Source organism: Psittacula echo (genome assembly GCF_963264785.1).
Source record: "Psittacula echo genome assembly, chromosome: Z".
Taxonomy (NCBI): domain Eukaryota; kingdom Metazoa; phylum Chordata; class Aves; order Psittaciformes; family Psittacidae; genus Psittacula; species Psittacula echo.
The window spans coordinates 15,385,576-15,403,896 of record NC_137742.1 but is presented as its reverse complement, the minus strand read 5'-3'; the positions used below and the strand labels follow the sequence as shown (position 1 = coordinate 15,403,896).

The window sequence follows — 18,321 nt, the reverse complement described above, 5'->3', positions numbered from 1 at the left end:
ATAAAGCTGGAAGTATTTTTTCACTTTAGCTCATTGTTTCAAGTATATTTGCAGTAAATTTTACTTGCCATTTTATTGTCACATCAGAGTCACGAGTTTCTCTTTTTTTTTCCTCCAAACAGAAAATAATAATTGTTTTAATTCTTTGCTAGCTATTTTGATTAATTCCTGTTCACAAATTATGTTACAAGAAGTGAAAATTGTGATCTTTTTTCTCTGTATCATACTTGTATAGTTGCAGCAGTAACAAAGATTCATTCTAGACAGATTTTAACACTTGAACTAGTGTAACACTGAATTCTGCTTTTGTATTACTGTGTTATTCTGTAAGCTTAACTTACCGAGTGATCATTTCAGCATAATGGCTGTTGTTCTCTTCTTTTAATAATTACGCTGCTAGTTGTCTATTCCAAGAACAAGGTGTACCACTAATGGAATGCAAGCCATTTCAACGTGATTGTGCAGCCTAGGTCAGAGTTTCAAATGACTGTTCCACAGTCTTTCTTGATACATGTGGTATGTTATTCTGTCTCTCTTCCAAAAAATAAGCCTTTGTATATTGAATATGTGGAAATGTGCACGTGATATTTTGAGTTGAAATAATGAGACAAAGTTTTGGAAATTAACTATGCACATTCACATTTTCCACTCTTTCTTTCAAGTGTCCAACCTGGCCAGTTCACCTGTCTCTTGCAGTACAGGTACTCACATGCATCCCAGCATAGACCAATTATATTTTAACATCTAAGAAAATTACTTGGTTGTCTGTCATAGCCTTAAAGGTGTAGGAACTGAAGAACTGAAGATAAGATTTGAACATCTGATACTGTTTTCTACCAGCTATGTTTGTCTCAGCATAGATGGCACTTGTCTTAGGAAACATACATTGTGATGTTTGTTCTGTGCTTACTCCAGAACACTGCAAATTCTTGTCAATTAAGCCTATTTGTGTCTATTTTATTTGTATTTTTTCTAACAGAAAATGGTGTTGATCAGTTCATGCTGTTTATTCAGTCAGTTTTGAACAGCAATACAGGAACTGTTCTGCTGTCACTTGGAGAAATTCATACTAATAAACCAAGTGCTGTGAAACTATCTTACTACAGAAAGCAACACTTTCTATTTAGGAGGTTTTTGAGGCGTTTTGAAGATCAAATGCTTTTAGGAGAAAAAATTAAAATGTATTAACATAAATTCCCCAGAGATTCTTGTATTTGGTTGTTAGCATTTTTGCAAAGCATTGTGTAAATGAAAGAGTATACAGTTGAACTGACCATTTACAGGGTATTTTTCCTGCTAATTCTGATTACTTCATGTGTTGCTGTCACAGTAAATGACTAATTGATAAGGAATTTCCAAGGAGACTTGCAATGCACAGATTACTTGTGATCTCAGACTCGAATTTCACATTTGTTAAGACAGAAACAGCTCTCTGAGAGACTGTAGTTTCACTACAGGTGTGCATCACAGCTACTTGTTGTAAAATACAGTCACTGAAATGTATTTTCTGATAAATCATTAATTACATTAGCTATTTTTCTTCTGTTAAAGGAAGCATTTTCCCTACTTTTGCAGAGCTGCAGGTTGTATGCCACAAAACACTTGCGAGTGTTACTGCGAGCGAATGTAGAGTTCTTCAGCAACTGGGGGATTGAATTACTGGTGACCCAGTTACATGATAAAAATAAAACTATTTCTTCTGAGGCACTTGATATTCTAGATGAGGCATGTGAAGACAAGGTGAGCATCTTTTCTCTTTTCAACCTCTTTTTGGTACACACTACCCCATAAGCTGTTCCCCACTCCTTTCCTCAGTAGCAAAGTAAAAGTATGCAAGAAGCTACTGATGGTTTCCTTTCTTGATTGTCATTGATGGACTTTCTAATAGTTTGTAGAACTATTGCTGAAAATGCTTGAACTATGTATGCTTGAAAATGTAGAACTATTGCTGAAGATCCTTGGTGAAAATGCTGCGGTATTAATGACAAGAAAATACAGATTTTTGGATTATGCCTAATTTAAAATATGAATTCAGACTAATTCAGCTGTTTTGATACATATTTAATGACAAAAAGTGCAGTACCCGAAGTAGATAGTATAAGGAGGAGGTTAGAACTGTTTGATACTTCCTTTTGTAAAAAACGTCCTGCTGCTTTGCTGGCAGATTGTTGTAATTGTAGTTTTCAGAATTATGTAATACTCTGATACTCCTTATGCATTTTTAATTATTTTAGGCCAATCTTCATGCCCTTATCCAAATGAAACCAGCTCTTTCTCATCTTGGAGACAAGGGTTTGCTTCTACTTCTAAGGTAAATGTTGAATGTGCTCTTTGACTTTACATACTGGCAACAAGTAAGTGTTTGTTTTTTATTAAAATCACGTGATTTTACTGAAGTATTAATTGTCTGATATTACTTTGCAGATTTCTGTCCATCCCAAAGGGGTTTTCATACCTAAATGAAAGAGGTTATGTAACAAAACAAATGGAAAAGTGGCAAAAGGTAATGCTAAGGATAAAAAGTGTGCTTGATAATAGGAGGAATAGTGTGAATATGCAGGTTAAGGTCAGAGATTCTTTAAAATACTGTATTGCTAATGCCCATATATTTATTGCCTCAGTGACTTAATGATTTTGCTGAAGAAGGTTGACAGGGACTTACAGTTCCAAAGCTTCTTTGCACATACGTGCTTTTAATTTATCCAGGCCTTTTATATAATTTGGATATTTCAGCAAAAATTTTCAGGAAGAAATATTTCAGGAGTTTAGTGACTTTCTAAATAATTGTGGTGTTAAGGTCTTACCTGCAGAAGTAAGTAAAGAAATACTACTCTTCAAGATACCCATTATCTCTGGTTATTACTAAAGTTAAATCTAGAGCTCTTAAAGATAGAATTAGCTTATGCTGTTAGGAAGTAAATAAGAACACAAGACCATTAAGAAAAATGTATCATTGCCATTAATAGAATAAAACTCTCCATGCATTATTTTGTTTTCACAATTGACTATAAGTGCTTGGTCTCATTCTTTCTGGCAATTTTTTTACTAGTTTATAAGCTGACACTTTTGTAGGAATACTGAAGCGCATGATGGTCTGTTGGGATTCTTCAGGTTAAAGTCAGATGTGAAGTATTTCCTTCTTCATTTTTTGGCAAATTGACGAAAATAGTCATGGTATGAATTGTCAACTCTTCAAACTCATTGTATGTATGAAGAGCAGTAATTTGGATGAGCCCCACATTCAGATCTTAAAAAAAAAAAATAAAAATTCAGCCTTCCTTAAGGAGGACTTCAATTATTCCTTCCTTATAAGTTACCATACTATAAAAAACGTAATCCACTAAATGTATTACGTCAACCTGTGTCTTCTTTTAGGAATATAACTTAAAGTATGTTGAATTGATCGAAGAACAACTAAATGAAGCACTTACAACATACCGCAAACCTGTTGATGGTGATAACTATGTTCGTCGGAGCAACCAAAGGTAAATTTTGGAAAATGCGTCTTCGGGCATAAGCTGGTCGGACTGATTGAGAGAGCTTTGAACTGAGTGGATAGGGTATAGCAAGAGGATTGCAGTAGGTAAGCCAAGGGTTGATACAGCATCGCCTGAGGATGGGAAAGCCTAATTTACATTTACACTGCTCCTGGGAGCATGGATAGCTCAGAAGCATATCTGAAATGTTTGTACACCAGTGCATGCTGTATGAGAAACAAATAGGATGAACTGGAAGTGTTGGTCAGTTTGCAGAGCTATGATACCATTGGTCTTAGCGAGACTTGGTGGAATGAGTTCCATAGTTGGAGTACTGGGGTGGAGGGCTACAGGCTGTTCAAGAAGGACAGGCAGGGAAGGCAAGGTGGAGGTGTTGCCCTGTGTGTAAGGGAAAGGTTTGACTGTACAGTGCTTAGTAACATGTTTGAGAGCATCTAGGTGAGGATTAGGGGGATGGAAAATAAAGGAGGTATTGTAGTGGGTGTCTGCTACTGATTGTTCAGCCAGGATGTTAGCACTGTTGAGTTACTCCATAGGCATTTAGGAGAAATTTCTGATAGTGATTTGTGGAGCTTAAGAGAGAAAAGAAATTGTGTTATCTCTATAAGTGAGGTCAGGCTTCACAGGAAAATTACAGAGTTGTGGTTCATGTATTCATGGAGAAGACATGAAGGGCCAAAGCTCAATTAGAATTAAAATTTGGCCAGTATTGTGTCAGATAAGGAGGGGTTTAAATATGTTAATAGAAAGAGGAGGTCTAAATAAAACATTGTATCAATACTTGTTGAAGGTGGTCACCTGATAAATAGGGATGAAATAAAAGTGGAGGCATTCAATGCTTTTTGCCTCAATCTTTAATAACATTGATCAGTCTTGGGCTGCCCGGTCCTCTGAGTCAGAGGATCGCAAGTGTGGGAACAGCCACTTTCCATTTGTGCACACTGAAATTGTAAGGGACCAGCTGCATCAGCTGAATGTGCACATATCAATAGGATCTAGCAGATGTTATGGCAAGACCCTTCTTGATCACCACAGGTCTTGGGAGTTGAGGGAGATCCCTGCTGACTGGAGGCTAGCCAGTGTTACTCCAGTTTACAAGAAGGGCATAAGGGAAGACCCAGGAAACTACAGACCTGTTACTCTAACCTCAGTTGCTGGAAGAATTATGAAGATCACGCTAGGTAATTTTGAAAAGCTTTTAAAGAACAAGGCAATCATCAAGCACAGTCAGCACAGGTTCACAAAGAGAGATTAGTTTGATATTCTTGTATAATAAGGTCATCCACCTAATGGATGAAGGGAAAGGCAGTAGATGTAGTTTTTCTGTATTTTAGTAAGGCTTTTTATATTGTACCTCACAGCATTCTGCTGGACAAATTGTCTGACTGTGGGAGGAGTGGGTTCATAGTGTGCTGGACAAAGAACTGGCTGAAAGCCAGAGCTTAAATGGTTATAGTAAATAGGGCTATATCTGGCTTGTGGCTGGTCACCAGCTATGCTTCTCAGGGCTCGACTCCAGGGGCAGTTCTGTTCAATATATTTATCAGTGATGTGGATGCAGGAGTCAAATGCAATCCATTATCAAGTTTGCTGAAGATACCAGATGTGGAAGTGCTGTTCACCTCCTTGAAGGACAGGAGGCCTTGCAGGGGGGATCTAGATATATTGAAGCATTGGGCAGCCGTTAATAGGGTGAAATTTAGCAAGTCCAAAGGATTCTGCACCTAGGAGTGAGTAATGCGAGGCACAAGAATAGACTGGAAGAGGAGTGACTGGAGAGCAGCCCTGAAGGAAGGGATCTGGGGGTGCTGCTCAGCAGCAGGCTCTGTGTAAGTCAGCAACGTTCCCCAAGAGGACAGACCCCATCCTGGGGTGCATCAGACAAGCATCAACGGCCAGTCAGCAGAGGTGATTCTGCTGCTGTATTTGGCATTGGTGCAGCCTTACCTGGAGCACTGTGGGCAGTGCTTTGACCCACCATTTAAGAAGGATGTGAACGTCCTTGAATGTGTCCAGAGGTGGCAACAGTGCTGCTGACAGGGCTGGAAGGAAATGTCCTGTGAGGAGTGGCAGAGGCCTCTAGGTTTGCCTGGTTCGGAGGAAAGGAGGCTGAGGGGTGACCTTGATCTCTTACAGCTTCCTGAGGAGGGGAGGTTCTGAGTCCTGGTACCCAGTGACAGCACACATGGGTGTGGTTCAAAGCTGCACCAGGAGAGGTTTAAACTGCACATCAGGAAGCATTTTTTTTACCAAGAGGGTGGTCAAACTTCAGAAACAGGCTTCCTAAAGAGATGGTTGATGCCCCAATCGTGTTGGTGTTTAAGAGGCATTTGGACAATGCCTTTAGCAACAGGCTTTAACTTTTGGTCAGCCCTGAAGCAGGGCTGAAGTTGAAGTTGTTCTTGTTCTGAAGTTAAACAAGATGATCACTGTAGATCCTTTCCAACTGAAATATTCTATTCTCTTCTTTTCTGAATTCTCCAAAAGAATCCTCTTGGTCTGAACAAGCTCAAGAGTGACTCATTGCATTACTGCAGTGTAATTTATTTTAAAATAAAATACCAGAATTCCTGGAAAAGCATCTGATTTCTTTCTTCCAGATTACAGCGACCGCATGTCTACCTGCCAGTTCACCTTTATGGCCAGCTGGTGCACCATAAAACAGGCTGCCATTTATTGGAGTCTCAGGTGGGGATAATAACTATTTATAACATTAATGACTTTAAAGAGTACTGTAACCTATTTAGAATGTTTTAAAAAAGATGTCATTTAGCGGTCATCGCAAAATAATTTGATTATGAATGTCTTAATTTATGTGGGGCCAAAAAGTTGTGAAGACAGTCTTTGACATCTAGTCTCATGTAGAATTTCTCCCTGAAACTGAAATACCAGAAAAATACCTTGCAACATTTTCCTTAAAATGGCTAGCAAAATCTTAGAATAAAAACAGTTTCAGCCGGTGTGTGAGTGAATTGTATTCTAACAGGTAAAACTGTGCCTACCCTTTTATGCATACAAAAATGAAACTGAGAATCGAAAGAATATAACTTCGACAAGTTGAGATAAGAGCAGTCCAGTAACTAAGGTATAACACAAAACCACTACTGCTACCACCAATAATAATAATGATAAGGGAAATAACAAGGGGAGAGAATACAACTGCTCACCACCCGCCAACCGATACCCAGCCCGATCTGAGCAGAGATCTTGCCCTTCTGGGTAACTGCCCTCAGTTTATGTACCGGGCATGACATGCTGTGGTGTGGAATACCCCTTTAGATAGTTTGGGTCAGGTGTCCTGTCTCTGCTTCCTCTCGGCTTCCCTTCCTTCGTGGCAGAGCATGAGACTCAGAAAGTCCTTGGTCAGAGTGAACATTACTGAGCAGCAACTAAAAACATCGGTGTTATCAGTGTTGTTCCCAGGCTGAAAGTCAGAACCACAGCACTGTACCAGCTACTAAGGAGGAGAGAAATGACTGCTACTGCTGAACCCAGGGCATCTGCATCAAGTTAATTCAGATTTTACAAAGATAACAGATTAAGCAATCAATGGTGACATTAAAATTTTCTACTTGCATTACCCCTGCTGTTAATTTATGCTTATTATTCCAGAACTGTACATTTTAGGGTGCATACTTTAAATTATTGCTTTACCTTTTATTAAAAATGCAAGAGAACCTGTTTGACTGAGGTCTTGCTTTCATTTTCAACTGATGTTTTTTTCGTTCTGTTTTTCTCCTTCAGAGTATTGTTACAGATCTGAGTTACACTGTTCGTTCCCCAATGCTGGATAAGTGGGAAGGAATTAAGCAGCTGAAAGCAGCCCTTTGGGCCTTGGTTAGTAACAGATTTACAAACTTCTTGCAGTTGTTTGAGTTTTGTCATGACTCTTGATTCTGAAATAACTAACAAAATCCCGTAAAATCATTAATTAGGGCTTTTGTCATAAAATGTGTGATTTTTATTTTTTTTCCCAAGTTGGTGCTCTCTGTACCCTTACTGAACTTTCAGTTGAAAATGGTTTACTGCACCTTTTGTTCTGTTTTTCAGTATTCACTTTTTTTTTTTTTTTTTTTTACTTTTTTAATAAATAAAAAGATGTAGCAACAATATTAGTATGGAACCAGTAGTTCCAAGTTTCTGTGGTCTGATTTTAATGTATGTACTGTGGTGGTCCAAAATTCAGTGTTTCTGAAAGAGTTGGCTGCCACTGATGCATGTAAATATATATGGCCGTGACACTCTTGATGCTCAGGACAGGCAAAAACCTATTGTCTGTGTCTATCCAAGCTACACTTCTAAATTTGCTTTGCAGTGTCAGCTGTTCATCTGCGTCTTTCCTGTCTTCCTTAAAGTTTATTTTGGAACATTTGCCCAAGGTGACTGTTAGTGAAAAATATTGTACATATGTAATAAGACATCAGTGCAAGTGGGATGTAAAATGAGTAAACCGAGATCATAGTGCTGGTTGTAGTAGAATTCGTAAAATGAGGAATACATAGTAGTTAATAGTGTGATGAGCCTTTTTTTGGATTTGAAGGACTAGGAAATGCCAAAAATGTTGTTCGGATCTCTTAATTGCTTTAAGAAGATAGAGCTTAAAACTATATTATCAACAAACAAAAATGCCAAAAGCTTTATACTGGTAGTACTGCAGATCATGTCAGAATCAAACCTTACTTGACAAACTTTTATTCCAGGGCAATATTGGATCATCAAATTGGGGTCTTAACTTGCTTCAGGAGGAGAATGTAATTCCTGATATAATGGCGCTTGCCCAACATTGTGAAGTTCTCTCTGTTAGAGGGTATGTGTATCTGATTTATACATAAAATTTTCAGATGGCAATTGCCTAGGTTTTCAAATAGTCAAACCTAATTTATATGAATATAGTTTTGCACTTACTTGGAAATAAGATATTGATCATTGAACATTGATAACAGAGTATCAGTTGTGAAGTCCTGTAGGAGGCATGAAAGAACATGCAGTAAACAAATGAAACTCATGAAAAAATATATTATTTTTTAAAAAAATTTAATATTCCTTATATCTCTGTAGGAATCAATTTATTATTCCAGCATTTTTATTCAATAACTTTTTTGAATCTTTAGGATGAATAGATGGTATTTTGCCTAATATTGCTACTGCATTAGTGTTTGTCCTTTATTTAAAAAATAAAAATAGGTACTTCTACTTTATGTAATCAGGCTCTTGTAATAATGAACTTTTATTTTTGAATAGTGTATTGTTTTCAGATATTTTAATGCATTTCTGAAGCTTCAATTGAGTTACAAGTAAAAATGAACATAAAGCTACTTGGCACTTTTATGAAGTTTCTGCAGAATTGTTTTGAAACTATTTCCTTTCAAAAGAGAACAAGTTTAGTTAAATTAGATACTATTATTGTTGCTTTCTTTTTTTCCTCCTATGTATACATTAAATACAGAACCTGTGTCTACGTGCTTGGTCTAATAGCCAAAACTAAACAAGGATGTGACATTTTGAAGCATCACAACTGGGATGCAGTGAGACACAGCCGTAGACAGCCTTGGCCAGTGGTCCCTGATGATATGGAGCAGCTCTGCAATGAACTTTCTTCTATACCCAGCACTCTTAGCTTGAACTCTGAGTCCACCAGTTCTAGGCACAACAGCGAAAGCGAATCTGCCCCTTCAAGTAAGTAACAACAAAACAAAGAGACAACAACAACAAAAAAAAAACACCACAAAGCAGCATTTTGGTGTTCTTACCAACACTTTGCCATGGTGAGGTTCAGGCAAATGGTGCAAAGTTGTTATTGCAAGGAGAATGCAAGCAAGGGGAGAGAATTATATGTCATTCAGAGAGATACACGCAATTGAGAAGTCTTAGGTTTACATTTGATATAGAAGTAAGAAATTCTAACGTAGGCTAAGTTACTAGTTTTTATGTCCAGTCATGATGGCTTACTGTAATACTCTGTAGAAATCTCCATGCTTTTATAAAAAGTTTACTTGGTTGTCCTCAAAGGAATATTCTAGAATATAAATGCATACATTCTCTGTGTGTAGGCACACACAAAGAATATTAGTGTATTTAAACTCTTGTATATTTTGAGTATCTAATGCAATTTAATTTTGCTATGAATATTTAGAATTTAAATGATATTTAGATATCATAAAAGAAGCACATTGACTGTAATCCTAGTAGCTGGATATTTGCACTGAAATAGGATACTGTGGCTTTCCTTTTGAAGCAGTGAGACCTTCAGCTCAGGTACTCCTCAACATTCGTGCTTTACACTGAGTTAACAAAATGTTAAATTAAAATTGCAGTAAGTCAGTCTCTCACTGTAGGTTTTGTAGAATTGCTTACTTTTTTGCAGCGTAGTTGCAAAGACATGTCCACTTCCAGTGACAAAGTCTCATATAATTTCAGGTATGTTCATCATGGAGGATGACCGTTTTGGTAGTACTTCCACTAGCACATTCTTCCTAGATATTACTGAAGATGCAGAACAAATATTTTATGACAGACCTGGACCTTCGAAGGACAAAGACCGTAGTCCCTTTCCTTTTTTTTCTTCTAGTAGGCTTGTGAAAAACCGCATTCTAAACTCTCTTACTCTCCCTAATAAAAAACACAGAAGTAGCAGTGATCCAAAAGCAGGAAAGCTGGCATCATCTGACAGTAAATCAGTCCTGAGGCGAAATCGTACAGTAACAGAACCTTCTGGTAGCATAGAGTTTCCTGCTGGGGAAGAATTAAACCCTGTTTTCAGAGTTCCTAAAATCCAGACTTTACGATTAGAAACTTCTTTTGTCGGAAGTAAGCACATGGAAGATACTGATAGTACCCCAAGTATTGGAGAAAATGATCTCAAGCTGCCAAAAGGTCTTGGAAATGAAATTCACCGGGAAAACACAAGCAGAGAAAAGCTAATAGGAGATGGTACTACACAAACACATTTCAAGAGTCGTAGCTTGAGTTTTAATACAGATACCACAACAAGTGGCATAAGCTCAATGAGCTCTAGCCCTTCAAGAGAGACTGTAGGTGTGGACACTACGAATGTAGATACTGACTGTGGAAGTTTGAGTACGGTGGTAAGCACAAAAACAGTTAAACCAAGTCTCTGTTCAACACCACAGTCTAACCACCTGCCTCTCTCAAAGTCCAACTCTGTATCTCTGGTGCCACCAGGCTCTTCTCATACACTTCCTCGAAGAGCCCAGTCTCTTAAAGCTCCTTCTCTTGCTACAATAAAAAGTCTTGCTGACTATAATTTTAGCTACACAAGTTCTCGAGATGCCTTTGGCTATGCTACACTAAAACGCTTACAACAGCAGCGGATGCATCCTTCACTGTCTCACTCAGAAGCCCTGGCATCTCCAGCAAAGGACGTGCTGTTTACTGACACTATTACCATGAAGTCTGGCAGCCTGGATTCTCGGCTAACCCCAAGCCGGTAAGAGCTTATAATGTGCTCCTTACTTCAGAGGTGTAAGGGCAATTAAATGGGAAAAGTGTCTTTCTAGTACCTTGGGTTTTTTTTTTTCCAACTTCACCTAAAAGTGACAGTTGTTGCAGGATGATTCATAGCTTCACTGGAAGCAGTATCAATACTAGGAGAATAATAGAATGAGAATTCTCAACTCTGTAAGTGCCGTCAGAGAAGCCCAGCTTTCATAGCTGTGCTCAGCCCTTTCAGTGCTGTTAATGGCAAAGTGTTTCCTTTTATTACATTGGCTTCCTGTTTAATTTTTTAGTATCTACATACAGTCACACTGCTAACATTACTGAAGTTGAAATCACACAAAATAGCTTTGACTACACTACATGAGCCATATTGCAGATGAGAATTTTCTCAATGCCATTCGGTGAGGTTTTAGGACACAGCCTCCTGCCGGTATGCTGTATGTGTGTTGCTGAGGCCAGTGATGAGATACTGGTACCACTGATAGGAATGTCAGTTTTGCTTCTTATCTACAACAGAGCAAAGATTTTATTCATAGCGTTTATTTTTAGATGGCAGTGTCACCTTTTTATTTTTGAGTAATATTAGATGTTCTGAAGACTAATTGGAGAGTTATGTAAGCTACCTAGCTCATGACATTGACACTGTTCCCAGCAACTGCAGTCAGTGCTTAACAGCTTTCTCTTTAAAACTCTTCTACCGGATTTTTCCTTTCAAATTATCTTTTAGCTGGTGCATTGGATTTTCACATTGGTATTGAGAGGGAAAAGATACTTTATTTCTCAGCTGTTAGCTAAACATCCTCTCAGGTGAGAGAAGGGGAAGAAGCTATCAGTACATAAGTCACCTGCTTACTGCACAGAACAGCAAGTCCCTGAACTGCACTCCACATATCCAGCTGAGTGTATATAAGTGCCTGTTTATTGCTATGCATTTTTTTCCTGGTTAAGAGCAGCATTCCTGTGTTGATATTTTCACATGATTCTGCAAAGATGGTATAAAAGATAAGTATTTTTCCCTTGGGTCAGTTAGAACTAGACTGAGTGTGCTGATTAAATTCAGGATGATTCAGTAGTTAAGCTGCATTATCCTGGAAATCAGAAGTGCATTTTCGTGCTTTTGTCACTGGCTTCCTGTGCTAATGCAGGAACAAATTGGTGTAATTTCAGTGGTCATACAGGTTCTGTTGTGGCTGTAGTAATGTGCCATTCCTTGCAGTCATGCCTTTGATATGCAAAGCAGCCTTCTTGCAGTGGGCTTTCATCCTGAGACTCCATGCAATGTAATGCTAACAGTATTCCCGGTGTTCAGCTGTTCATGGTCTCTTATCATTGAGTAGGCTCAGGGATTCGAGCTGACCAGTTTTAACGTTGAACTGAAACAGCTGGAGTGTTCATATCTCAGAGAAGAAAAAATTGCGGAGATGCATATTACAAGACATTGTCCAATTGTGTTGGTAACTTAGATAATTGATTGGCAAGACTATGATATAGCTAGTACTTGTGTTACATGTACTGGTTACAGCTGTGTGCCTGCACTGAATAATTGTGGTTCTTTTAATTTCAGAGTATGTTACTACTTCCAGCTAAATGTTGTCCCTCTCTGCTGTTAAAGTAATAAACTGGAAGGAAATATGTCATTTTTCTCTGCCAAGCCTATTTTTGTGTCAGTCTTCAGAAAAATTTCTTTGATTCATACTTTATTGAGAAAATTATGTGTCATAGCAGGTAGCAGCTGTAAATCGGGGTTTTTTATTATGTCTCTAGTTGTTCTTTGCCTAATTTATTTTGTGAGGCTAAATTTCCCACCTTTGTCTTTAAAGGCCAACTAAAATTTTGATGTGTGTATCATGAATCCTGATCGTGGCTCTCACCGTACCATCTGCTGACATGCTTTCATAAAAACTTACCAGTGTTTATCACTACTAATGATATATCTGTTAACTTTTCCAGGAAAAGCAGGGACAAATTTTAGGGTTAATGCTTCTATCTTTAATTTTATGCTGAGAGGAATTGTAGAATGTTTTATTATGAAATAACTAATGTAATTGGTAATATTAGGGGTAATTTTAGTATCATAGACCCTTAAGATTCTCAAGTCCAACCATAAATCTAATACTGGCAAGTCCATTGCTAAACAATGTCCCTAAGTAAACATCTACATGACATTTAAATACCTCCAGGGGTGGTGACTCCACCACTTCCCTGGGCAGCCTGTTCCAATGCTTGACAACCCTTTCTATGGAGAAATTTTTCCTAATGTCTAATCTAAGCCTTCCCTGCTCCAATTTGAAGCAATTTCCTCTTATTCTTTTGAAGTATGGCTTGATTTTTATAGTAAGTCCACTTCTTCTGTCATTAGCATTGGTCAGAATTGCTTAGTAGCGAGAAAACTATAGGATATCCTATAACTTGTGTTCTGTGCATTCTCATTGCATAATAATCTCTTGAACCTTACATGGTCAAACCTTGATAATGTAACTTTTATCTCAGTATGAATCAGTTAACCTCTCAGGAATAAGAATACATTTTAATTGCCCATCTAAACCAAAAGATAATAGAAAATTATTTGTAAAGAAAATTATTTCTGAAGTGGAAAGTCAAGAAATCAAGTGCTTACTGTACTTTAGCTCCTACTGTATAATAATTTACAGTAAAATAATTAAAATTTACTGTTCTTGAGGTGTGTCTCTTTACTAGGGAGCTTTAACCCAGTGAATATAGATCGTCTACGTAGGTTGATTGACAGAAAACATTTATTGGCTTTATCTTTAACAAGAAGTGAAATGACAGGTGGCCCAATGAGCAATTTCCATCATCAGGACTCTGATCAGCACTGAGGACTCCAGCCTCCTCTCTCTCATCCCATTTTCCTAACCTATTTCTTTCTTTGTTCTGAGGGCTGCTTGTCGCAGTCAGCTCTGCTCACTGCGCAGGTTCAAGTTTGTTCTTTGCACATTCACCTTGAGCCAGTTCTTCCTCCATGCTCGGGTGACCTAATGGGTGGCAGCTTTGAGTACAGGAAAAAAGTTTGTTGCTTGCATTGCTGGTACTGCAGCAAGCCCAAGCTTTGCATTTGCAGGATGTGCCTGCTCAGCTTGGAGTTTCTGAGTATCCAGAGGAGATAGACTCAGTATATAGGTACATTTCAGAATATGGCAGTTAGCAGTTTCAGTATTTACTGACTGGGTCTCGGCTGTAAATCTTTGAAGCCTAGGAAGTTGAAGATTTGTGGTTTCGCAGGGTTGGCAGCCCTCAAGAAAAAGTTTCATCCTGCCGTTTTGTAAGTCCTTATCCTAGGACTTTCGAAGAAAAAATACTTATCCGAGGAACTGGCAAACTATGCAATACAGTACAAGACAGAAAAAAGCAATGAGCCTATAGTTGTAATTTGTCAGAGTAACAAGCTCTGGGTTCTGCAATGGGAAGGTGGGAATAGTCATTGTGTCATCAGTCCTTCTAACTTTTAATGTGCCAGAATGAGAAATGTACCTGGATTGTGAGTTGTTATTTCAATGTTGCAGGTTCATGAAAGCTTTAAGTTATGCTTCATTAGATAAAGAAGATCTGTTAAGTCCTATTAACCAAAACACACTTCAGCGTTCCTCTTCTGTTCGCTCCATGGTTTCTAATGCTACATATGGTAGCTCTGATGATTACATTGGCCTTGCTCTCCCAGTGGATATCAATGAAATATTTCAGGTATGTATGTGATAATTTACTGAGGTTATTTGCATTTTCATACTGAAAGGTAGTCAACTGTTGCATTTTCATCAGAATAGATTAGATCTAGAGAAATCGGGAAAAATGGATGTGATACTTCCAAAGAATGCATTTTGGAGAGCAAGAGTTTCTAACCCAGTTTACAGAAAATTGTTTGCTTTGTATTGGGCAAATAATAACACAAGGTTGAAGAGTGTTAAACAATGGTAGCATAAATAATGTCATAAGATCTTTAGTTGACATTGGCTTTTGTACTAAAATCCACAGTCTGTGGACATTTGTTAGCACCTCTTTAGCCAACTAATTGAAACCTTCATTGGTCAATGGTAAGTGATATGCATAATCCCACAGTAAACTTCCTGCTACCATAAAGACTAGTTTGATGTGTGCATATGTAGTCATAGCAGTAAATTATATTGTCTTTACTTAACCTCATGTATATATATGCGTATATTTAGGTTAAAATAGATTATTTTAAATGTCTTACCAATTGCCACCTTTCTGCATGGTTAAAACACATTCCCATCTCAAATTGATGCATCACAGGGTTTAATATACTGTTACTTAATTATCAAAAGCAGAGCGTTGTCTATGTCAAAGGTAAATCAGTGGGCTTCCTTGTCTTTAGTTTACTTTGTCTTTCAAACCCAAGTAGTTTCTTAGTAACCTCAAAATTTAGTAAAACTAGAGCAAGGTCAATATTGTCCATCATACCTGCTTGTATTCTCCTTTGATGAAATAACTACTTTTTCTTTCTCCTTCGCTGTCTTTTTGGCATATTTACGTTGCATTGTTTCTTCTCTCTCAAGTCTTTTTGGAGAGTTATGTCTTGACAATACTACATCTTATTGGCAACATTTTAGATGTCCTGTGTGGTTTTGCACTGCTCTGCTTATATCTCCAGTGATGTAGAGTGATCATGGACAGATCATTAGTATCCACTTCTGGGTCACAGGTTTCCATGCAGCCTGTCACCACTGTTTTAACATTTACTGACTATTTGTAAGCCTTGCTTAATAAATGTTCATTCATGAATGTATGTTTTTCTCATTGGCTTCCTTTAGTACTCATGAGCCCATTCTTAATTTCTCTAATCAGATCTTTTTTGCGAAGTAAGAAATGGACAAGACTTTATTTCGTCATAAAATCTGTTCGTCCTTTATGTATGGCTATCACCTATGCTAATTTTAATTTTCACTTGAATATTCCAGGTAAAAGAAACTCCATATTTCCAGAAGAAAACCACACCTCCATTTGATGATCATGGGGCTAAGGTCTTTGCACCTGATGCAGGAGGTACTGCTTTTTTTCCTTTGCTGTACCTTTCTGTTGTGTATTTGTATACGATAGCTGTTGTCTTACCTCCTAGTTAACTGGAACTGTACTACAAGCACTTTGAACACCTAAATAGACATACGTTACTGACATTTCTTTTTCTTGTTTGTTGTTGATGCAATATATAAAGCTGGTTTTCCAGGAAACGTGTTTCTGTAGCTTGCTAAGTTTCAAAATTGTTCAAAATTATATTTGTTAGTATTTCCATTTAGGGAAGAGCATGTTACTAAAGTGTCTTCTCTTGTGTCTGCGTTGTTGAGTCTAGTTTCTTCCTACTACAGGCACTAAGTTACAGGATTTTTTAATTGTGCTTCTGTGTTCATTGATGCATGTGTTGTTTAAACGTTAGTATATTGTTGTACTAATCTTGTTTGACACTGTGAAAATCGGTAATGTTACATGGGTATTACTAATGCTGACATAATTCAGGACTTACGACACATCATCTTACAGTAAGTATGTACAGTATGTGTTTTTGGAGGTTGAATTATGTCTTTTGCCATGGTTCCTTATATGTGATAAGCTGAGATTAAAATGTGGTACCTGTTTCCCAAATGCTAACAATCTTGGGAGCTTAACCACTCAAAAGTTTCTAATCTTCACACACACATACCCTCTCCAGGCTTAAAAGGGGAAATTTAATTGAAATAATGGTTGCTGGGTTTTGGGTTTTTTTTCTGATGTCTAATTGCTTATCTACAGGTCTTCCATCAGGTACAAGTGATGTTGTCAAAAGCCCTTTTCAGATGCTCCGACAGCAGATCAGTCTCACAGAAATAATGAATACCAGCCGTTCAGATGCCTCTCAGTTTTTAGAAGGTACAGAGGATACAGGGCTGCAGGAGCACACAGATGAGAACTGCCTTTACTGTGTCTGTGTTCAAATACTGGGTTATCAGCCTAGCAGTAAAGTGAACTCTTCATATGGTCGTACAGGTTAGTGTTCCTTGTGGGGAAATGTGGTAAAACTGAAGGAAAATAGTGAACTTTGTTCATCTTGAAAATGTATTACTCTGTGAGGGTTTCTTTTTCTTACTGACTATTGACCTTGAAATTAATACTCCATAGTAAGCTCACTGTGCACCCAGTGGTATTTCTATGGTCATTTCCAGCTTTTTGATTTCTAGTAGTGTTAGTATGACTAGGTGCCTGCATGATTTTTTTTTTTTAATATTTCTAAGAGCTTATAAAAATATAAAGTTTGAAACCTTATTTAGTATTTAAACTCTGTGTCTTGGAAACTGGCGCTTGCTGTCAAGCTTATGAAGAGTCTGACTTCAGAGAAAGTCTGTACCATAGAACAAAAATAAAGGAAATCTAAGGAGTCTTTTTAAGTTGAGCTGCAATTTCTGGGATTTAGTTATCTTCCTTTATATTTTGAGATTCAGATCAGATTCAGTATATTTTTTTCCTAACCTCCTCTGCAGAGCTTGAAGTTACGCGACTGTTTGCAATCTCTAACAGAAACATAATCCAGTAATGGATACCTAGTAGGAATAATCACGGTTTTACAATAGTGTTGCACATGAGCTAGTAGCACATAAAGAGTACTGTCGACAAAGAGGACAATGTGAGGAATGGCCCGGAAAGCAGAGTTTGAGCTTGAGTTCAGTATCAAGAAGGGATGGCAAATAAAATCCCAGCTGTAGTCTTCAAGTAGTGAAGGGATTAGAGGTATGGCAGAGCCAGGCTCTTGTCAGGTGCACAGCCGAAGGACAGGAGGGCAGGAACATGTGCTGTAGGAGTAGAAATTCCAGTTGAACATAAGGGGAAGGAACCTCTTTGCAGTGTAACATAACCTCATTTTGAGGGGAGCAAGACCTTCACCCTTCTTTGAGCAAGAGGCTGAACTAGGTGATCTGCAGGAGTCCCTTCAGACCTATGTTTTTCTGTGGTTGTTAACTGTGCAACAATTAGAAGTTTGGATATTATATTTATCTCTTTAAATCAAAAATAACAAAGGCTGTGGATAGTGAAACCTCCCAGAAGAATCTTGCATCAGTGTCTTGAATGCTTATCATTGTTGGAAAATAAGAAAAGCATTTGAAGTGAGGAAAACTGTGAATAACAAAGATACAACATCATGTTCATGTCAGATTTTTCAGACATTCCATATACTGACTGGTGTGGACAGACCATACACAATCACTTAGATGTGCATTCCTCCAAATTTTCTGGAATTTCAGGCTGTAGTGATGCGGTATCCCATGGTTCAGCTAGCAGCACCAAGAGTACAGAGCTTATGCTAGGTAAGTTTGGAAGCTTTTTTGTTTATTAAAGACTAACTCTAAAAGTATTTGTTAAGTATTGC

The 18,321-nt window shown here is 37.8% G+C and overlaps 1 protein-coding gene across 6 annotated transcripts in view; it reads left to right on the top strand.

The window, feature by feature from the left end:
- The window catches only part of RICTOR (RPTOR independent companion of MTOR complex 2), an 83,550-nt gene that overhangs the window by 58,341 nt on the left and 6,888 nt on the right, over window positions 1-18,321 (top strand). For 4 of the 6 annotated variants that reach the window (XM_080638688.1, XM_080638692.1, XM_080638687.1 and 1 more), the window contains 13 exons: window positions 1,576-1,740; window positions 2,235-2,311; window positions 2,425-2,503; window positions 3,376-3,485; window positions 6,098-6,185; window positions 7,242-7,334; window positions 8,198-8,304; window positions 8,944-9,173; window positions 9,915-10,944; window positions 14,477-14,654; window positions 15,887-15,971; window positions 16,713-16,946; window positions 18,107-18,259. In XM_080638688.1, the coding sequence (XP_080494814.1) occupies window positions 1,576-1,740; window positions 2,235-2,311; window positions 2,425-2,503; window positions 3,376-3,485; window positions 6,098-6,185; window positions 7,242-7,334; window positions 8,198-8,304; window positions 8,944-9,173; window positions 9,915-10,944; window positions 14,477-14,654; window positions 15,887-15,971; window positions 16,713-16,946; window positions 18,107-18,259 (2,629 nt within the window). The remainder of the gene's footprint in view (window positions 1-1,575; window positions 1,741-2,234; window positions 2,312-2,424; window positions 2,504-3,375; window positions 3,486-6,097; window positions 6,186-7,241; window positions 7,335-8,197; window positions 8,305-8,943; window positions 9,174-9,914; window positions 10,945-14,476; window positions 14,655-15,886; window positions 15,972-16,712; window positions 16,947-18,106; window positions 18,260-18,321) is intronic. The other 2 variants (XM_080638690.1, XM_080638689.1) reach the window with 2 other exon arrangements.